The 22,276-nt window shown below is 56.0% G+C and overlaps 1 protein-coding gene across 1 annotated transcript; it reads right to left on the bottom strand.

Annotated features, from left to right (window-relative positions):
- Positions 1-3,130: 3,130 nt before the first annotated feature.
- On the bottom strand, positions 3,131-14,734 carry FRMD7 (FERM domain containing 7; the record flags this gene model as incomplete). The annotated part of the gene is made up of 12 exons (XM_082488254.1): positions 3,131-4,150; positions 4,355-4,430; positions 4,532-4,600; positions 4,818-4,981; positions 5,263-5,358; positions 6,891-7,038; positions 7,216-7,330; positions 7,476-7,573; positions 8,299-8,377; positions 9,674-9,716; positions 10,079-10,183; positions 14,678-14,734. 12 exons carry the CDS (start codon positions 14,732-14,734, stop codon positions 3,131-3,133), a joined length of 2,070 nt encoding a protein of 689 aa, XP_082344380.1.
- Between the last annotated feature and the right edge of the window lie 7,542 nt (positions 14,735-22,276).

Genomic DNA, 22,276 nt, shown 5'->3' with positions numbered 1-22,276 from the left:
ATTTCAATTGTCCCTTGACACGTGAGCTGCTGCTTACTGGGATTGTTCCTTTATTTTAGTCAGTCCCAAGAAAGCTGCTTTACGCAATGAATTTAGCTTGAAGATGTTCATTTCTGTCACTGCTTTGTTCCTCTGCTATTGTTACCCACGGTGGAGGATGTGCTGTGGCACGGCGTGCATGCTCTGCCCCAGTGCTCTCTGCTCAATGGAAAAAGCCAAAAATAGTTCCTAAGTCCTCGTTTCTCCTTCTCAGGGCTCTTTTCCCAGCATAGTCCTGACTGCCAGAGCTGGCAGCTCCTGGGGATTTGGGCAGCGTGGCTGTACGTTGATCCCTCTCCGTGGGACCGTGTGGCTCTTGCGGGACATGCTCAGGGTAAAGCTGAGCTGGGCCAGCCTTTACCTGTGTCCCCACCTGCTCCCGGGAGCTGGCGGTGGTTGGAGGTTTGCCTGTCCACTTAAGCTGTAACCCTTTCGGGGATGTTCTCCACGGGCTGTGAGTGCAGTCTGTGTTTCAAATGCCGCTGCTTTTTTTTTTTTTCCCCCCTTCTACCAAATCGTGCATAGAGACTGTCATACTTAAATGCTATATTGAGTGGTGGTTCATGCTCTTTCCAAGGTTGAAACAGCCCTCTATAACCAAAGTTTATCCTTTTTTTTTTTTTTTTTTTTTTTTTTTTTTTTTTTTTTTAATAGACCATGTGCCAAAGGAGCTCGTGGAGCCCCTGTCCTTCACAGCTTCTTCAGCGCAGGGTGACCAGGAGCAGAAGCGAACCTTGCACTGTACTCTCTTGTTGATCTAACGCGCTTCTTTGGGCAACCAACCAGGAATGCGGTTGTTTTCTGCGGCATTCAGGGATCTCGGCGAGGCTCCCCGGTCACCGCGAAGGCTCAGAGGGAGCCAAGCGAGCGGCTGGGGGGACAGGGGCAGGGGAGCCATGAGGACTGCCTGGGAGCAGCGCGGTGCGGGGCAAGGCGGGCTGGGGGGGGGGGGAGTGGCAGGGCACCGGGGTGCAAATTTGGCAGGGCAGAAAGAAGAAACCAAAGCTCAGGTGTGAATAACTAATTTTTATTGTCCAGCTTCTAAAACAAAGGTCAGCGACACGCAGGGGGAGCAGTTGGTTATTTTTACGTGTTTTCTGTCTTTTAACTTATTTTCTGCCTCTGTCCCGGCTTCCTTGTTTCTGAAATCCATTCTAGCAGGTCACAGTGGTTTCTGGATCATGGATTTACTGGGTTGTCAGTCTTACAGCCACATCCTACAGTCTTATAGGGTTGTTCTTACAGAAAAGTAACAAGATTCTCCCCCTAAAATCTTACAGAGGTGTTACCATTCTCCTTTTTTTTTTGAGTAGATTTCAGGTAATTTCAGGGTAATAATAAATTTTCATAATAAAGTAGTTATCTTTATGCCTTTTCCCTTCCAGGGATCAATGGATAAAGTGGGACTCCCCCCTCCTGCCACCCCACAGATGGTGAGCAGTCCCATCTTCTTCTTTACAGCCAGAAACAGCCCTGGTAGAAATGACATCGCACTCCCGCGGCAGAGGAACGTTTTGAAGCACCGTGGTTAGAGCAGATTCCTAATGCCCTTTCTTTCCTACCCCATCCTGAGCTCTTTTTTTCCCCCCCGTGCTGCTTAACTGAGGCCTCATTTGGGGGAGCAAAGGGACCCCCTTACGTGCCTCGCTCCCCCCATGAGGTGCTGCCAGAAAATGGCAGAAATGGACCTAAGGAAAGCAGAGCCATACAATATCGTTCATTAGAGCTCCCTGTGGGATGCTGCTAAATGATTTACGAGCACAGCTGGAATGTTTCGTGGGGAAGGATAACGCTCTAGACTGGCCAGGGAGAAGACAGAGCGGATTGCTTCCTCTGTGGCTCCAAGCATTGTGAGGAGCACCCAACACATGTCCCCTTGTCCTCAAGGACCGGGCCCTCCCTGCGGCGTCAGAGGGAGGAGAGGCGGGATGGAGGAGATGGGTTCTGTGCTGGGGTATTGGCTGTGTCCATGGCGGGGGTCAGGTCCTGGAGCAGCCTGCCCTCAACATCCTGCTCCTCGCAAACACCCTTCCCACCAGCTGTGAAAAGCAGATGTTGAAACTCTTCCATGAGGTGTCTCTTTTCTTTTTTTCCCTCCCCCCTGGATGAAGACTCCAGCGGCTGAGCTCCAAGCGTGGCCAGCAGCCACCGGGTTGGGGGGGATATAAAGTCTTTGCAGGGCTTTAAGAGAGCCCTGGCCCCTCTGGCTGGAACAGGACCCCCATGCGTGGTGGCAGAGATGTGCCCCAGCCCACGGCATAGTGCCAGGGTTGAGCACTTCTGAACACTCCCTTGTTGTTCATTAATACATTGTCCCGCTTTGAGTGACACGGGACTAATTTCTCTTCTAATAATTGGGAAAACTGCACTTTTAGAAGACTCCAGTGTCTGAATTTGTGAAAACATTTACATCACAGCCAGCGATGGTGCGCGGGTTTCAAAGTCTCAGTGTTCTCGAGCTCACCGGGTGCGGGGATGAGGGGGAGCGAGACCCGGGCACTGGACCCGAGCTGCCAACAGGGTTATTCCATACCATGGACGGCACATTCCATAGAAATCAGGAATTTTGCTGAGGAGTTCTCACTCTCCACCCGGAGAACCCCTCGCCCCGGTGCCGCAGCCCTGAGCCCTTCCCTTCCTCCCGCAGCCGCAGCGCTGGCGGTGTCCCACGTTGGCTGTCACTGCGGGGAGCGCACGGCTTCTACCCACAGAACGGGATGGGGACAGTCCTTGGGTGTCTCATATTGGTACCGGGATCCATACGGGCTCTTTGGTGTTATTAATGTTAATTATCCCGTCTTATTCTATTGAACCTGTTTATATTCCAGCCCTTGGGTTTCCTTGTATTTCCCCAATACCCCTTCCCGGGTGGGGAGGGGTCATCAGATGAGAGAATAACCGTCTAAACGACATTAAATCATTGTGGGTTCCTCAAACCGTAACGCACATCCTCTATAGCTCGGAGCACTCGCACAACACAGGCCCAGCACAACGGTTTGCAAGCAGCAAGCCCTGCGAGCACGAGTGTCGCCCTTCTGCGGCCCCGGGTCGGTGTTGGCCACCTCTGCTCCCTCGGGCCAGCGTGAGGCACCTAGGTGAAATACCTGGAGGCCCCCCTGGAAGTCCTCTCTTCAGCGGCGCCAGTGGCGAAGGACACCTCCTCATCCTCTTCATCCAGCTGGAGGCTGCCGGAGGACAGCCGCACCCGGGCCATGGGCGACCGCAGCACGCGGCCGTACAGGGAGCAGTAGTCGGCTGCCAGGAGGTCGGAGTCGGAGTCGCTGGACTCGGTGCTGCTGCCCACGTAGCGCTCGGCCGAGTGCCGCAGCCCCGGCGCCAGCCCTGGCTGTGCCGCCACGTGCCGAAAGACGCCCGCTTTCCGGCTGCTCAGCGCGGGGCACGGCCCCAGCGGCCTGAACTCGGAGCCGTAGGGGAAGCGGATGGTTTTCATGTCCGACTGGCTCCAAGACCGCTTGGGAGGCTGTTCCTGAAGGCCGTAATCGAAGGAGCGAGCCAGCGACCTGCTCTCCCCCGCCGGGGCCATGTTGGTGCCCTCTGCCATGCGATAAAACTCCCCGGCCCGGGTCCCGCTCGGGCTGCGCCGGGGGGGGTTCGCAGCGGCGGGGCTGCATCCACCGGCTGTGTCCTCACCGGGCGCCGGTGCATGGCCCGGGGGCTGCGGGGGTCTGTCCAGGTAGAAGAGGACCTGTGGGGCCGTGGCGGCCGTGGGCGGGGGGCACGGCACGTCCGTGTACACCAGCGGCCGGGCGCTCACCTCCCGCATGTTGCCCACCGAGGTGCTTTTACTGTTCCCAGCGAACTGGTGGTGGGGCCGAAAGGATGTCAAAGGATTCCTGGCGCTGAAGAGGTCGGCTGGCTCCCACGCTCGCTCCAGCTCCAGCTCGGCGTAGAGCAGGGGGAAGGCAGACGAGCTTTTGGAGTGGGGCAGGAAGGCGGGGGACGCTTCGGGCTTGGAGCGCTCCAGCTCGGCGGCGAACGTCACCTCCACGGCGGAGCTCCGGCGCCGGCTGTCCAGTGTGGGCTCGGAGGCGTGCACCCCGTTGGCGTGGTAGGAGCCCCGGCCGCCATAGGCAAGGCGCAGCTCCTCCACCTGAGCGGGAGCAGAGGGTGGGTGGGTGCCCGGACCCCCTGCCCCGAGCCGGGCAAAGCAGGGCCGGCAGCGAGCCCCCGGAGCCGAGGGTCGGGCTTGGACTCCAGCTGAGCTCCGCCAGCTGGGCTGCGATGGCAAGACCCCCCCCCGCCACCGGCCCCAGCCCCGGTGCCACCCCTGGCGCTGATGCTGGAGGGGACATACCTGCTTGGAGACGTCCGTCAGGAGGTCCGGGGAGGAGCGGCACTGCCTCTCGTCGTAGCGGAATGCGTAGTGCTTCCTGCAAGGCCAAGAGCACGGGTGGGTGCATGGCCGGGGGGGGGGGGGGTCCTGTTCCCCCACCACCACCCGGGCACTGCCCCCCTCCATGCCCCCCGGTACCTCTCGAAGGGCAGGCTCTTCATCCTCGCCTTCCTCCCATGCTCCAGCAGCTGCCGCTGCGTCCTCCCACTGCAGCAAGGAAAGGTGGGGGGGGGCGGGGAGAGGTGGGAGCAGCACTGTCAGCCCTGGGCATCCCCACATCCCAGGGGATGCTGCAGGACCGCGGCAGCGGTCTCTCCGGGAAAAGCAGCAGCATCCCCTCGCATCCAGCCAGGCTCGCCACAAACGGCAGGCTCTGGGCCATCCCCGCTCCCTTCGTGTTCGCTTTTGCCCCCGGGAACTTCACCTGTAGCGGAAACTGGAGCCCTTGCTGCACAGAAGGGCTTTGGGTTTCGACTTGGGCTCTTCAGACAGCCTGAAGAAGGCATGGTACTCCACGCACGTCTTCCAGAAAGCCTTGCAGGCGTCCCGGCTCGCCATAGTGAACTCCAGCGTGTCCTTGCACAGCGCCTGCGTGGCCGGAGACAAGCGTGAGGGGCGCGGGGGCAAGCTCTGCCCTTCGCCCTCCTGACCCACCCACCCCCCCCGAAAAGGATCACACTGGGGCTGCTGGCGGCTCCGGGCAGTGCAGCGTCACCCCGCTGGGGACATGGGGGTGGCACGTGCCGCACTCGAGGGGAAGGAGCATCACCCACGAGGAGCCGAAACAGATTTTATTCAAAATCAGGCACTTTGCATGGCTGATCTTCGGTCCACAGCTGCCTGCACCCTGCCCGCGGCGCGGTACTTACAGAGATGTTGGCGTGGAGCTTGATGAGAAAATGCTTCCTCTTGAAGCTCAGTTTGCGAATTTTGGACCAGTTGAAGGTGTTGATCTTTGTATTGCCCTGCAAGGACGGACACAGCGGTTACAGCAGGACGGGGCCAGCGAGGGCTGCGGAAATACGACGGGCCAAGAGCTGAGCCCACAAGACACCGCGCGAGACCCCAATTCCCGGCGCTGCCGGGGCCCGGGGAAGGGATGCTGGGGCTTGGTGTTTGACCCTCCTCTCCATCAGTTGGCCCTAAAAGTGGAAATTGAAGTTCAGGGCTTGACTCTGCCTCCTGAAGCAGTTTGTATAACTGCAGGATGCCACGACAAACCCCACAAAGGCGGAGAGTCCCCTCTGGCCCAGCTCAAACATGAGTTAATGCAGAATCAGACCCTCCTCTCCTTTGCTGGGCAGCCTGGCAGAGCTCAGCTCCCATGTCTTCCAACCCCGTTTAAGCCGGCTGCGAGCGTACCTTACCCCTCATTATCAGTATGCGTCACACAACAGCCACACAACGCTGCTGTCACGGCGGGAACATGTAAAAGTGCGTTACTCCACACCGTGGCACCCAGACCCCCTCAGCTCTCTGGGAGAGCCCAGATTTTAATGGGCTCCCACATGCCCTAATCACACACGTGGGGTGTTTATGGCTCTGAATAAATAACCGGGTCTGGCAGTGCTAATTATGAACAGCAGACCCACAGTTAGGATTTAATTTTTCTTTTTTTTTTTTTTTTTTTTTTTTATTTCTGCTCCGGCAAGATGTTCCCAGGTTGAAATTAGCCGGTGTGGGAGGCAAGCGCTGCTTCTCGCCGGCTGCGAGGAAGTCTGTATTTATTCTGCAGCTACGCCGTGATTACAGCATTATGTAATTGCACAGACGTGAGGGGGCTATTTTCGCTGGAAGATTACACGGTGAGCGCATGTGACGCAGCCGTGTAACCTGTGGTGCTTACACGGCCGCGCTCGCCGGGACAAGGGCCAACAGAGCCGTGGCGGGCACGGCGGCACGCAGCCGGCGCTGACGGAGGTGGTGGGGCTGAGCCCCACGGCGATGCCCTGGAGCATCACCTCCTGAGGTGTGCTGGGGGGTGCTCCCTCCTGGAGGATTTGGGAGGGTTTGGAGCACACAGGGAGGAGAAGGGTCCCCCGGTGTCACCCACAGAATCCCCAAATCCCAGAGCGGTGAGGGCTGGAAGGGCCCTCTGGAGCTCCCCCATCCCACCCTCCGCCAGAGCAGGGGCACCTCCAGCAGTGGCACAGGACACCTCCAGGCGGGTTTGGAATGGCTCCAGAGGGGGAGACTCCCCCCCTCTCTGGGCAGCTGTGCCAGTGCTCTGCCGCCCGCACAGGAGAGAAGTCCCTCCTCAGGTTGAGATGGAACTGCCCATGGTCACGTCCGTGCCCGTTCCCTCTTGTCCTGTCACTGGGCACCGCTGGAAAAAGACTGTTCCCACCCCCCGGCACCCGCCCTTGAAGGATTGATAAGCGTTGATAAGATCCCCCCTTCAGTCTTCTCTTCTCCAGACTAAAGAGACCCCTCAGCCCGGATGGGATGTCCCTGGGGAAAGGCCACCCCAGCCGGGCGCTGGCAGCCCCGGGCTCACCCGCAGGACCAGCACCCCCATGTGTGTCACGGCCAGGTTGATCTGCGTCCCCTCGCCGTCGCTGGCCGGGTGCGGGCGAATCCCGTACATCTCCAGCTTCCTGGCCACGTCCAGCAGCTGAACGTCCGATTCGGCCGGCGTCTTCCCGCTGGAGACAAAAAAGCACCCGGAAGCAACAAGAGGGAGACAGCAGCCACTGAAATGGGCTGAAAAAATGCCATCGCGCGTGGTGGCATCGCACCCAGCCCGCTGCCTGCTAATGGGGACAGCCCCGTCGGCAGTCGGGTGCGTTGGGCGGGCGGCCGTGGTGCGGAGCAGCCCTTACCCGTGTCTCCGGTGGTAGTGCATGATCTTGTTGTCCAGGTACTCCTGGTTGGGCAGGTACCTGTGGGTCGCCAGGTGCTGCTGGTCCGTCTCCTCGTGGAAGTCGCCCAGCTCGGCTGCGGGGGGACAGGAGGAGAGCGTGGGTTACGCCGGGGAGGGAGGGGGGCATAGCAAGGGGGAAGCCCTCGCACACCCAAGGCGAAGTTGTCACCCATCCCCGGGGAAGGGACACCGTCCCCGCGGGCGCTCGCCTGCCCTTACACTGCAGCAGGTGGGAGACGAGCAGCGCCGCGCTCTTGTCGCTGCAGGGCAGCCGCCCCAGTGCCAGGTCCTTCTTGATCTGGAGGGTGAAGAGGTACCTGTGGAGGGGACAGGAGCGTGCCTTGAAGGGGGCGGCAGGCTCAGCCAGGCGCCGGGCTGAGCCCCGAGGGCTCTGCTGTGGGGGGGATTTGGCTGTCCCCACACCTCTGCTCTTGCCCGGGTGACAACCCAAGAGACGCAGGTTTGAGGGGTCACAGGAGGAGCACTCAGCCCCCACAGAAGGCTGCGGCTGGGCGCCACCATGACCAGTATGCCCCTGTCATTGAAACGCCCATTAGTAGGTTCCAGAGTTAACATCCCTCTACGCTTTGGAAGGCATTTGCATCTCTCATGGCTAATGTTGTGCAGAAGCACTGTCTTAGTTTTATTCTTAGCTCCTGTTCACAATACTTTCTCTAAAATGTAAAAGCTAACAGTGTAATTTTGAAAAATAAAGTAAGCGTTCTTCTTTCAGAGCACAGCTTGAGGCAGGAGCTAGGCTGAGCGGTCAGACTCGGTGCCCAACTGCTAACGCGTTTGGCAGTAAAGAACTTGCAGCCTCTTAAGACGGCTGATCCTTCAAGTGGATTTTGTTTAAAAACAGGATCAAGAAGAGATACTCTCTCGGTTTTAGTTTTTTAAAGTACAGAGCTCTGTCAATCCTTAGAATAACCACTGCTAACAGCCAGCTGCGGGTGGATGAAGGCAAGCAATTAAACGCATGCTTCACAATTGCAAAAATACAGGACTGTGCGGTAAGAAAATAACAGAACAAGTACTGTACCTGGTCAGCTCTTCTCTCAGATGGCCAGGGTCCACTGGGAAAAATTTCACCATAAATTTGAAAAGAACCTCCTTAGGATCTTAAAACACAACATCTTCATAAGTTTTCTTTTACGTGGCTCTCGAGAACATTTACAACTCTCTTCACGCATGCTGTCTCCTCACAGAGCGAATTACTCCGAGCCCGTACAAATCAGGGCTGGAAGCCCTGAACATCAGAGCCTGTCCCCAAAAAACCCTCCCGCCCGGACCCCCAGTGTTACCAGTGGAAGCGAACAGGGAGTTGGACACCTAAATAATACCAAAGAGAAAACGCCCCGGCAATCCTTTAAATTGCAAAGACCCCTGCCAGGAGCACTGGGGGAGGGGGTGTTCCGTGCAGTGGTGCCACGGATACTCATCTGGAGCGCGGCCATCGGCGGGGGCCGTACGTTAAACCCATCCCTCCGAGCACTTGGGGTGCAGCGGCTCCGTAGGACGCCGTTTGGGCAAAGCTTTTTTTGCGGGACGAGTGAGAGCGAGCGGCCGAGCCCAAGGCAAAGTGCAGGGATGGAGGGAGGCAATTTTGTAGGCACCGACCGTCCCGGGACACGGTGGGGTGGCTCAGGGGCTCCTGGAGGGATGGGGGAGAGCAGGGCAGAAGGGACAGGAGAGGAGAAATTGGTGCCTGAAATAATCCCACTTCTGATGGCCCCAGAAAGGGGAAGCTTTTTACCAGGCTTTCCTCTTACAAAGAAATTCACGCAGATGCCGTACCGCAGCCTCCCCGTGGCCAATACCGGGGTCGTGCTCTCGACCACCTCCTGATCATCATATATTTGGGGAAAATATCGTTTGGTTCACTGCAGGGGCGGAAACAGGCTGAAAGGGGCACCGTGTTAGTGCCGGTGGCGGCCGCAGCAGGGGATGCTCAGCCTGAATTGAGGTCAGGCTCCGCAGCATCTCCCTGCAGCGGCGTGGGGGGGGGAGGACAGGGGGCTGGAGAGGAGGGGCAGAGCCTGCGAGGGACACGGCTATCCCCGCTTCACGCAGGGGGAAGGGGGGCATGCGGGGAGCGATGCCCGCACAGGCAGGCAGGCAGGCAGGCAGGCAGGCACCCCTGCTCCTGCGCCAAGCTGGCAGGCTATTAACGGCTCAAGCCTAAAACGATGCAGACACCAGATCGCAAAGGCAGCGGTGTTTCTACGGGGTTTTCTACGGGCTGCGGTGCCTTTGCAAACAATCCTACCCAGCCTCACCCTATAAAGTGAGTTCTGGAAACCAGAGCCCTCCCCATCCCCCCCACCCCCCCATCCCCAAGCCCGAAAGGCTGCACAAATGTGTCCGCGCGAGTCGCTGGCAGTGATTTAAAAGAATCTCAGTCTTGAAATACTTACTTTTGACTTGCTTTGTTATGGGTTTTAGTGGTTCCAACCACACCTGAAATAAGGCAAGGAAGAGCGGGGTGAATAAACAGCACAAGACATAGGGAATAAAAGCAGCAGCATCACGCGAGAAGCCGACACAAAAACGTTGGCCAGCTTGGCTACTGCGGCAAGCCGTCCCGCACGGGTGGCTACGCATGAACCCCACGGGCCGTGGCTATCATCGAGGCTTTGCCAACCAGCTTGTGGCTCCCCTCGTAACTCCCGTTTTCAAGGGGTTTTCGGCATCGTGGCAAAACTTCCCGTTAATTTTTTTCCGTCTGGGAGGTGCTAGCGAGCCCCCAGCCGTGCGGGCGGTGGCCGGGAGGCCGCGGCACGGTGCAGCACCGGGGCCCCGCGCCGCCAGCCCGCACTCACGTGGTTCCCAGCCTGGCTGCGAAACTCCAGCCCGAAGTACTCCTTCTCCGCAAGGTTGAGGTGGCTGCAGGTGAGGTTGAAGAGCCCTTTTCCGCAGGATTTTTGCTGGCAAACAAACACAGCAGGGAAGCAGCGGGTTAGGCAACGCCGACAACGGCGGTGGTGGGATTTCGGTGAGGTGGGGGAGAAGCTTTCGCTCCCTGCCTTCACCCTGAGAGAGGAGCTGTGGGATTTTTTTCCTGACCGTGCTGCAGCCAAAAACTTCCTCGATAAATGCCGCTGGCTTCAGCACATGGGACGGGACGACTGCACGCTGTGTGCCCCTCACCCCCACTCTTGGAAATCAGATCCCTTCTCATCGCTTCTCTCCTTTATTAAGGGATGTAAAGCACAAAGGAAAGGAAAAGGGAAAAAAATCTTGGTTTTGCAACCGCCACCATCCGGGCGTCTCTATCCTTGGCACGTGCTCCTCGGGATGAGAATCTGCCCGAACCGGGGATGGCTGTGGCAAACGTGCTGGATTAAGGGCAAACGGGAGCACACCCCAAACCTGCGCAGCGAGCCCGTGTGTGCCCCGACAGCCGGCGACCAGATTGCCGGGGACGAGCTGCTGTTATGGTTAATGGTAATTAAGAGCAACAGGACCCTGCGGAGATCCTGCGCCGCGGGCCCTGGGTCATCCGTGTGCTGTAGCAATATTCATGAGGTGGCACTACACGCTGATAACTACACCGGGCTGTAGTTATTCCCCGTAAACAGCAACGCTCGGCGGGTGTTTTGCTTGAGTTGTTGCCGTGCTGTGTGACACGGCCGCGGGGCGACCTGGGAGACTTCGGAAAACGCTCCAGAAAGCACCAGAAATGAACCTGGCAGCGACGCACCCTGGCAAAGACCCCCGCCGCTCCCTTAACTGGGGAAAAGCGGACCAAAAATGAGAGTGGGTTGGTGCAAAAGCAAGAGAAACCGGGTTAGACAGCTGCTAAATTACGGCGTTTTGGGTGACAGGGGGAAGGCAGGCTGCAGCTCCCCGTGCCAGCGGCTGCTCCCGGCAGGGACGGGAGGGACCCCGGCTGCCGGCGGTGATGCACACTAATAACCACCTTTCACGGCTTCTCCCGGGATGAAATTGCTGGCTCCGTGCTGAAAGGCTGCTGAAAAGCGATAGCGTAATAACAGCGTTCGCTCTGCAGCACTCCCGCTTCTCCTTGGAAATTACTAGATCGCAAGGGTAATTAAAACAATTACAAACGTTTCTTTCCAAGCTAGAATTTTCCAGCATGAAAGGCCTCGGCCTTTTTGTCAGGCAGCCAGGGAAGGCAAGCATTTCTTACGGGCTTATTACCCACCACACGTCTGCTGGGAGCGACCCGCTCTCCCCCATGCCAGCGCTGCCCAGGGCAGGCACCGCCGGAGGCGAGCGGCCCCGGTGCCGGCAAAACCTGCTGGCTGGGGAGACACAGCCCTGACGATGCACAGCCTTCCCTCTCGCGGGTGTCCCCCCCCTGAGTTCGGGGAGTACCGAGCCCCCCCCCCCCAAACCCATCCTGCCCCAAGCGCAGGGGTCGGTCGTGCTCGGGCAGCGTCGCTCCCGCGGCATGAGGTGGGCGCCGCGCCGGAGGAGCGCAGCGCAGGGCGGGAGGGCGGCGTGTGGGGATGGCCGCCCCACATCCGACCCTCAATGCGCCTTGGGTGAGGTCGCAGGGCCAGCTTAGCACCCCCAGGCGGAAAGCCCTGTGTAGAAGACGGTGGAGAAGAGCGGCTGCGCTCGCCCTTCCCCTCCTGGCTGATAGGAGGTGGGAGTGCAAGCGGGGTGCGAGAGCAAGAGGCGCAGCCAGGGGCAGACAGCAAAGGTGTGCGACGCGTGGGGACACGCACGCCCAGCCCCAAAGGACGCTCTTGGCAGCGCTCGCGGTCCAACGGCAAAGCCGCCGTTCTGCAGCGTTCCCTGCTGCACGCAGGTCTGCGGTTTAGATGGGAGCGCCAGCTCGTGGGATTTGGTGCGCTCTTTCGCCGTCACCCTGGGAGATGCCCCCCATGCTGGTGTCTTCTGCACGGCCGCAGGCGGCATGCGGTGCCAGGCACCACAAGCCACCAGCCCCGACGCTCCCCGTGCCCTTGCTGGGCCAGCTCGCGCGCGGCCGGCCCCGCACGCCTCCTGTCAATGCATTCCCACCTTCACTCATCGTAACGGACGCGAGACCATGGGAGACTTAATCCTTCCCTCAGTCCCAGCAATTATTAGTTTTTCTGGGCTTGGTTGTTTTTTTTTGTTGTTGTTTTTTTTTTCTTTTCTTTCTTTTTTTCGCCTTTTCTTTCTTTTTTTTCCTTTCCGCTGCCTCTTGCCCTGTGGCCAATTCCACTAGCAGGGACGGCCAGGCTTTGTCTGCCCAGGCTGCAAAGTGGTTCCCTCTCCCTCTGCTGCCCTGGGAGGGCTCCGGAGGCTGCCCGGGCTCAACGCCGCTTTGTCTAACCCCCTTCCCGAGCGAAGGCTGACTTTATCGGTGAGAGCACGTGCCAGGTCACAGCTCTGGGCATCCAGGGGTGGAAGGAAGAAGGGGAGCGGCTTTGAGATATCTCCTCTCAGTGCAGGGAACCCGTTAATGGCTGGGGCATTGGGGGGGCGGGGGGTCCCGGTGGCCTCCCAGGGCAAGGCGCAGGGCTCGCCGGCGGCAGCCCGGCAAGATCCCGTCCGCGCCGTGGCTCAGCCCTGGGGCGTTTATCAGGGAGGGCACAACAAGGGACATGCGGAGATGTGCCATGCCCTCCCCCGCACCTTCCCCGGCCGTGGGGGCTCAGACCTGGCTTGTCGGTGCCATCCCGGGAACCCCCTCCGGCGTCCCGCCGAAGGAAATCCTGGGAGCTCAGCGGCCACCGAGAGGGTGCCGGGTCCCAGCCGTCCGCGAGGATGCGGATGGAGGTAGAAGCCATCCCAGGCCAGCACCCAGCACTGGGAGAGGGACCCATTGCCGTGCAAAGGCGGACTGGAAAGGAGCGCTCGCTGCACGTGGCGGCAGCGCGACACCCGCGTGAGGCAGGTCGAGATGCACGCGCCGAGCGCGAGGCCGAGGGGGATCGGGCCCGCAGCGTTTTCTTCTCTTTTACTCTTTTCCCTCCCATTATACTGAAGCACTCCACACTCAAAAGAGCTTTCCGAAGTCAGTCGCTTGAAATATCCGCTCAAAACTTAGCCCAAAGCGGTCCTTTTATAATGGAGAAGCCGCTAATTCAGCTACTCATTTATTGTACCCATACAGCATCAAATGCACGAAATGCCTAAAAGGGGTTTCCAATACCGTTCCGTGCTAAAAAAGGCAATGACCAGGAGTTCCTCTAATGGAAGCTATTTGCTGTCACGCAGAGCTGTAGTGCTGTAAGTGTTTCGGGCAAATAAGAAAATAGAGATGGAAAAAATAAGAAATGAGGCAACATTGTACCAGCAGCATCTTTTAAATGTCTCTCACTATGCCCTGATCTAATCAATATTAAAAAAGGCATTTTAAAATGACTGTTTTCATTTTTAAGCTGACTCCAGGTCTAGGATACATTAATAAAACTAAATCAAACAACTTCCATACTGTGCCAAAGGATGGAATTGCTTTACAATCCTCTTTTGTGCAAAATGCTCTCACAAAGAAAAAGAGCAGCGCATCCGAGCCCGAGCAGTTCTCAGGCTGTGCGGTCAAACCAGGGGACGGGACAGGCTAAGGGATGTAATAGAACTGGAAAAAAACAATTTTATATTACACGCTCTGGTCCCATAGGAGATGCAGGTAAGTGCTGGATCAGATCTACTTGAATTATCTAATTCAATTAGCTACTGTGATTATCAAATCCTAGCCAACAGTAAATGCTCAATCACACTTGTAAAAAGGTGTTTCTAACACATAGTCAAGACATATCTAGTTTCAGTTATCTATATACATGTATAGATAAATCTAACACATAGATATTAATACTTAACATTTAAAACCTACTTCAGAGCTAGCATTTATGCAGTGTGAATTATTAATGACAGTGTGTTGGGGGACATTGTCATGCAGAAAATAAGCGACAGTGGGTTTTGTTTTTTTTTTTCCTCCGCTATTCACGAAACCGCACAGTTTTCTTTTTCAACTGAAGCTCGGGAAGAGACGCACGCAGATGTTTCTCACCAGGGGTAATTCGGTTAAATGTGCTATTTTTATTCTGTTCCCAGATTTTTCTTCCTTGTTGAATGCTTTGTACTGGCAACCAGGCAAACGAGAGGAGGACTCGGCACTTGTCAAGAACATCACTTCATATTACCTGATTTCCAAAAGATGACACCAGAGAACTAAAAGCCATTCCTCCTCCTTTATAAATAATGCCAGTAACAGGGGAGAGCCTGAGCGTGTTGGTGCTGAAAGACACTTAGCAATCAGCGCTACGACCTCTTGTTTTGGATTTGAGCTTTTTTTTTTTTTTTGCTTTGTTTTTTTTGCTTGTTTGTTTGTTCGTTTGTTTTTTAAAGCTGAAATCCTGAACCCATCAGAGACCGTGCAATCCTTCAGAGCAACAGCGACATCAATAAAAAAAAAAAAAACCACAACGAAAACCATTAAGAATATGATGCCCACTTACATCAACTACAAAGATCTTCTGGGAGTCATCCAGAAATTGGACTTTCAGGTGCAGCATCCTTGAGCATGCGGCTGAGCGTGCGGCGGGCGCGGGAGTCCTAGCGATGTGAGCGGCGTGCCGGGAAGGGAGCCCCGACTCCTCTTGCACACATAATTTCCCTCTCAGCCGGACGGAGAAGGCTGCAGTCACAGATGTGGAGCGGAGGCTGGAGCAAAGCAGCCTAAAAACAAGTTAAAAAAAAAAAAAAAAAAAAAGCCAAACTGATACCTCCCCCGGTTGAAACATCACCACCGCGTTAAAGGATATTTCCCCCCCGTGAATTACGGGTTTATTAATAGGGGGAAAGGCTGTGCGGCAGCTCTGCAAGAGTGGCGCTGGTGGGGTTGGGGGAAACACCGGCGCGTTTACAGCTGGTGGTGAGCGCTGCGAGGGCAAAGCGAGCCCACGCGTTGTGCCGCGGGGTCAGGATCGGGGAAGGAGAGCCGAGCGGCTCTCCTGCCAAAGCCACCGAGCAGCGAGCGTCGCCTCTCCCCCGCTGGGGTTAAGGTCCCCTAAAAGACCGGCTGGCGTGGCTCGCTGCGTGAGGGGGGCAGATACGGTCCTACCCGTGTGCGGGCCGGGCAGACGGGGCTGGTGTACCCCGCTGGAGGCTGGGGAACGTTTCCAACTGAACTCGAAACCAGGTGGAAGCCCTTCCCAGGGAAGCAGAGGAGGACCGGCGGCTAATTCCCGGCTGGCACCTTGGTTTGGCAGCTTAGTGAAGTCTCACAAGCCTTTGAGCCACCCTGGTTTCCACTTCACCCCTGAAAAGCCCACGTTCCCACGCACTAGCTCACCCTGCCCACCCTCGGGACCCCCCCAGGCTCAGCCCAGGCTGCCCGGTGCAGCCCCCCCCGTGGCGTGGAGGGTCCTGGGGCCGGTGCTTGCGCTGCTTCTCCACCCCAGCGACTGCGGGGACACGATGAGCCGCCTGACCCCTCTGGCCGCTCTTGTCCCGCAGGACCCCCCCATCTCATCCGGCAGAGCCCCCCCCCCTCCAACTGAGCACAGGGGAAGGCAGCGTTTGGGCAGGAGCCCCCGCTTGCAGGCGTAAATGCGCTGAGTATCGCCAAAGGGCAGGTGCTGCACTGCCACAGGGGGGATCGTTACTGGTGCGGCTGCTGGAAAAAGCCGCAACCACCCGTGATCCCGCAGGACCCAGAGCGATGGACCCCGAGTGATGGAAATGCATCCCCGCAAACCGAAAAAGCCACGTTAAGGGCTGCGGAGGTTTCGCTCCTCGCTGCCTTCCCGTTTTCCATCGAAACATCCACTGTAAGTCGCTCCAGGCCATTTGCTGTGGTCCCTCTTATGCTTCCCAAATATTCCCGGGGCAGTCAGGACAGAGCCCGTCAGGGCATACACGTAGCCCCATACGCGCTGCAGCGAGAAAAAAGGTAGAGCTCTTTAGCTGCAGAAAAACTTGCTAGTCTTCTACTGACCAGGACAAAAAAAAAAAAAAAGGCAAAAAACTGCATAAAAGTTAAAGCAAATCTGCTTTTCCATGTGAATCTGCTCCACAAAGCAGCTGAGCTCCTCTCCCGCCAGCAGCCGGGGGGGGGGGGGCGGCGGTACCGAGCCCCCAGGCACTGCGTCCCAGGACCAAACTTCCAGCGCTGAGACCTTTGTGTCCTGGGAGAGGGGCAGTGTCACGTACCAACCATCTGGGGGGGGGGCTGAGGGCACTTTTTCGCTGCAGTTTTAGATGTTCGTGCCGTGAAATATTGATGGGCATCAAGGAGAAGAGCAGCACGCCTGTGAGCGGCTCGCACCGCTCTGCCGCGGCAGCACTGGACCGGCGGGAAGGACGCACGGGGGTGCGATGGAGGAGCCCCCAAACCCCAGAAGAAGCCAAGCCTCCATGCTACAGGCTCTCCTGACATGCCGAGGGCACCGACCCTGGGCTCCATGGCTCCTGCTGGAAGCTGAGCACTGGTCAGCTGCGTTGCGGGTGGAAGAGAAGGGTTTTTTCCACTGCCGTGACATGAAGGAAGGGGACTGCGTTGGGTTTAGCCGGGTCTCCAGCCACCCGATAGGGGCATTCGCGCAGATGGTGTGGAGCCAGCAGAGGCAAACAAGGTAAATAAGGGCTTTTTTTATCAGTTCGGAGAGCCAGAAGAGATGTGGGATGAGCAAAGCCCACCTGGGATGTGAGGAGAGGAGATCCACCACCTCAGCAGAGACCCATTTTACCCCCACCCGTCTCTTTCCTTCTTCTGGAGGTGACTTTGGGGCTGGCCGGAGTGGGACGCGGGGGGAGCACCCGGCTCCTGGCCAGTGCCCACCTCCAGCCGGGCACGTGTGTCCTCCTTATCCACAGGGGCAGGGAATAACATGAAAATGGGGGGGGGGGGGAGAGGGAAGCATGGAAGAGACGAAGGCTGAGCTCAGCCGTAGCGGCAGGTGGGGAGGGGACGCCGAGCAGCAGCATGTCGGGGTGAGGACTGCTTCAGGGCTGTTTGCTCAGCCCTTGATTCTTAATACTCTGGACCCCGCTTCCACCATCCTGCATTGCACCCGCTCTCCCAGGGGGGACTTCAGTCCACCGAGTGCATCCGACCCCATATTAGGCTGGACATGGTGAAGCAGGGTCTTCTTCAGCCTCTCCGACACCCTGGTGTTTGCCAGGACGGACTGAGCAGAACAAGAAACAAGAGGTCTCTTTCTTCCCTCGCCCTTTTCCCGGGGTGAACTTTCACACTGCTCTTTAGGGTTTGTTCCCCCCTTGGCCCCGGAGGAAGGGGCTGCAGGACACCCAAGGGAGAGCCGCGCCGCCACGGCTACACTCTGCCGACCCTCCCGCAACCGTGTGCCACCGGCAGCGGGCGGTGAGCGAGTTCAGCCCCCATCCTGCAAAAGGGCTGACTTTGGGCCCTGGGGATGGGTGAGGAGATGTCCCAAACCTCCCCAGTCCCTCCCCAGGTCACTCCTGAGAGAAGAACAGGCTCTGAGAAAGCAAACTCCGGCAACGAAGAGACGCACCATGCTCCCACGCATCGCTGCGGCGGTGGCTCTGCGCGCTGCCGTGCCACGCGTTTTGTCACACTCATCTTCAAATGTGGTTCAGAGGAAAGGAAAAGAAGATAAAGGCGTGGAGCAGAGATCTGCCAGGGGATTTTAACCCCTGTAGCCCAAAAGGCAAGAACCCACTGCTGAGGAGAAAAAGCACTCACCCCGTTTTTCACACTCGAAGCTTTTGCTGTTGGCAGCTGGTGGGGACAAGGTCTCACCGAGGAGGACTTTGGTCCATGGTGGCCTTTCATACCATACATTAGACCTCCTCTTCCTCAGCCGGGAGAACATCCACATTCACTTCTCCCCCAGCCATAACCCTCCCGACGGCGGGGCCAGCGAGCAGCATGGCCGCTTGCCCACCCTCACTGGGGACAGGCGCAGGCACGGCCAAAGTCCTGCTGAACAGCACGAGGCACACGAGGGGAACGTCACCGGTTGGTTAATAAACGGAAGGCACAGCACCAATACTGCAAAATGGGGGGATTTCTTTCCAGAACAGGGTACCCACAACGTTCCCACCGCCACTCCAAAAGGAACAGTTTCGCTCTCAGACGGGATCCCAGCTTACCTACTAGCTGCTTCGAATTTTTTTTATAAAATACGCCCCCAAAAAGGTATTTTCAAAAAAACAAAGCCTGAAGGAACCGAGTTTGTTTGCCTTAAAAAGAGAAGAAGGAGGGAACAACAAAGGTCTCCTAATACACGCGGGACCGTTCCAGGAGGACGGAGCGGCTGTGTGGGGACAATCTGAGTTGGGACCTGGGAAAGCCCTTAAACTGTGAGGCAGGAGAAACACTGGAGCAGGCTGGAAAAGCTCCGGATGACTCAGACGCAGGCCTGTTAGCGACAGTCCAGGCACGCTTGGTCCTGCCATTAAACCTTTAACGACCACTATCATTTTTCATCGATTTCATAAGTCATATTAGACCCTGAGCACACCTCGGCAGTCACAGTTGGCTCCCCAAGTCCTGCCCTTCCTCTGCCCCAGAACCGTTCTATGTATTGAATATAATAAACAACGATACATTTGCATTCTCATAAAATTTTACTTGCCAAACATCAGCTAAACAGTCCGACGTCACTGTGGTGTAACTCATTACTCATAAGTAGTTATCAGGAAAACAGAAAGGATTGCATTTTTAGTGCTGTGTTTTAGATGGGTTTTGCTCCCAGCTGCAGGATCGGGCTTCTCCGACCAGCGCTTTCTTTTGAAACCAGAAGGTGACATTATGCAGCAGCACCTTTTTCATCCTGCCGCGGTGGTGCCTCCTCGTCTCACCAACGTGCCCACCGAGAGCTGTTCTTACGGCAAATATTCCTCACCGAAAGCAGCTCCACAGACACCCTGGTGCTCATCAGCATTAATGACTTGTCTTATTAACGGAGGGGAGAGCTTCTGCGCTGGCGGGAGGAGCGAAGGTGAACACCCCTCGCCTTCGACTGGAAATGAAGAGGCATTGAAAGGCGAACGGCACGGTGTGACGGCCTCCCGCCGGGCTGAGAGGCGGAGGGTCGGTTTCAGCTGCTGGACCAGGTTGCAGTAATAATTAAAAAAGACATAGGTTTAGCTGAGTTTAAGCACTAAGACAAATTAGAAGTGAATTGCCCTAATACCCCTTCCTTTTTTTTTTTTCTTTTTTTTTTTTTTTTTTTTTTTTTCCCCAGTAAGAGTTTGCGATGCTCAAGGAAGCAGAGTCATATCAAATCTTATTCTTGTGATTATATTTTTAGTTCAGTTTCAGCAGCTGAGGTAAATGGCTCTTTCTGCCCACCTGTAATAACAGAGTAGGAAATCATAAATAACCTCAATTGTGTATGAAAGACTCTAAACATGATCACAATTCCAAACACCCAATAGACAAATTAACTGAAAGCGCAAAACTTCCTTTGAAGTCCTATTAAGATATAGTCACACCACGCTACCAAACTCCCGAGATATATATATTTATTTCCATTTCTCTTCTGTTCTCAGCCTCTGCAGCACCGCGTCGGCTCTCCAGGGCCGGAGCAGCTCTTGGCTTCCCCGCTCCCTCTCGCGGTGGTTGTGCCCAACGACCAAAGTGAGGTGACAAACCGAATTTGCAACTCGGTGCAGCAGTCACACGCCCTATCGTGCTTCGATGGGTATTGTTGGCTTTTCTTCCTTTTTCAGATTTTATACGCTATGTAAAAACTACCACCAGGCACCGAAGGTGGCAGTTTGCTGTAAGCAAACGATGGCACAGGCTACCCAAGAAACTGAATAATAGTCTGACCCTGGTATTATCCAGAACGCATTATCTCATTTTTAATACGCCAGTTGCGCTCCGGTGTTGGCACAGCTACATAAAAAGCACTCAGCGATGTTTAATTCAAACAGATCGCTTCGAAGATACGAGAAAGCGATTTATACGGAAAGAGAAAGCCTCACGAAGGTAATCAAGTCAAAGGAGCGCTGGTGCCGCCAAGGGCTCAGGCATGTCAGCGTCCAGTCATTTCTAGCTCAGGAGGTGGATATCACTACATCTGTGTAACAGTACAAAGCACAGGACTCGTATATGCTGTCCTTAATTTTTTTCAAGCGTGAACTGTTCCTGGTCCATGTGCACATCCCGACACCAAGATAAAAGCCGTGTAAGCTTACCCGTAACCCAGCGGTCCTGCGACGAGGTCTCCGGGTGCCCCAGGCTCCCTGTCTTTGCGAGCGCTCTCAGGCGGTCAAACCAACTGATCCCCTCCCTACGGCTCTCCATGAGTCCCGTGCAGGTCTTTCCGCGGTTGTGCCCCCAAGTGAAAGGCCACAGACCCCATGTACCGCACCGCAGAACTCTGAATGACATGTGGGCAACCTCTGCTCTTCTGCTCACGCGGCTCAGGCAACAGAGAGTTACGAGAAAAGAAGCAGCAGCCACTCTTCAGAAGGGAATTAAAGGCCGGGACAGTGAAAACCTTTGCTGAGCATCATCAGGAAAGATCCTACGGCCAAAGGCTTCATCTGAGGAAACTGCCAAATGGTGTCTGCAACGCTGGGTGAAGAGACTGGATCCTAGTGGAAAGGATGGAGTTCTAAGGAACTATATTGCTTATTTTCGTGACAGATGTGGTTTCCCTCTTGGCTCAGGACAACTACCTCTGGCTGAGTAAGCCTTGATTACATCTAAGCAAAGAAATGCACATGTTCTCCAGGTGCCTCCAGGCCCATCTCACCATATGGATCTTGACCCTGAGTTTTGGCAACGTGTTTCCCCTCCCTCTTCCCCCACCCCCTTCTTTTCCTTTTATTCTTCCTGAAATGCCCCTTATCGCGCTTCAGTCCTACCAAGGCCTGTCAAATTCCAGGTATAGAGCTCAAAGCAGAGCTAAAGTTGCATCAAAACCACTCTCCAGAGCAGGCGGTGGAGGACAACAGAGCAGCATCCATCTGAAGCTGGGACCTTGGTGCTTTTGTAGTGATCACAGGCAACCCCCGTCTCATGGTTCCTTTTCCAGGGCCTTCTGGCAGACAGTGGTAGCTACGAGACAGACATCTTTTACAGAACAGGAAACATTCCTTCATCATCAGTTGGAGTTGGGGTTGTTCAGCCTGGAGAAGAGAAGTCTCCGAGGAGACCTTACTGGGGCCTTCCAGTGCCTAAAGGGGCTCCAGGAGAGCTGGGGAGGGACTTTTTACGAGGGCATGGAGTGATAGGATGAGGGGGAATGGCTTCAACCCAGAAGAAGGGAGATTTAGACGAGCTATGAGGAAGAAATTTTTTCACTTGGAGGGTGGTAAGGCCCAGGTGGCCCCGAGAAGCTGTGGCTGCCCCATCCCTGGAGGTGTTCAAGGCCAGGTTGGACGGGGCTTGGAGCAACCTGGGCTGGTGGGAGGTGTCCCTGCCCAGGGCAGGGGGTGGGACTGGATGGTCTTCAAGTTCCCTTCCAACCCAAACCATTCTGTGATTCTATGATCACGACCGGCCCAAGTTTTCAGGGGTACATTCATAAAAATCTTTCTAAATTATTAATTTGAGCCCCAAGACGAAACAGTTTGGATGGCCCGAGATACTGTTCCAAGAGCTAACAGAGAAACAGCTTAGTTAAAAGGAAGGGAACGCAGCTGGACTCCAAAGTACTTCTAACCACAATCTGACACTGGACAGGCCCTGAAGCTAAAATCTTTCTTCTAACCTAGTAAAAAACACATCTGCATTACTGAGATTAGACATCGGGCATTTGGCAAGTCTGTGCTAATTCCTGGAACACAGAATGGAAACCAATGCCAGGATCAGTAACGTGACTGCAGTCACAGAGACACAACCACCACCGCCGAGCAACGGCAACTTGTTCCAGCGCTTCAGCCATCCTCTGCGAGAGCCCCTCTCTCTTTTCCAACACGCACCAGCTTTACTGAAAATTCATTTTATTCCTTCTTGCTTTCCCACAGTGGCCGTGCTGTTGCCGATTACACGATCATTATTAATTTGCTTTTAAGAAAAAGGGTCTATTATGGCAGTAGGATGAATCCCAAGCTGACGATTAATCATCCTATATCTGCCACTTCCCAAAAGGACAAGTAGCCCTTAAAGA

Source organism: Vanellus vanellus (assembly GCF_965231255.1).
Source record: "Vanellus vanellus genome assembly, chromosome: 10".
In the NCBI taxonomy this organism is placed as follows: domain Eukaryota; kingdom Metazoa; phylum Chordata; class Aves; order Charadriiformes; family Charadriidae; genus Vanellus; species Vanellus vanellus.
The sequence above is the reverse complement of the archived record's forward strand: the minus strand, read 5'-3'. Positions and strand labels throughout refer to the sequence as shown.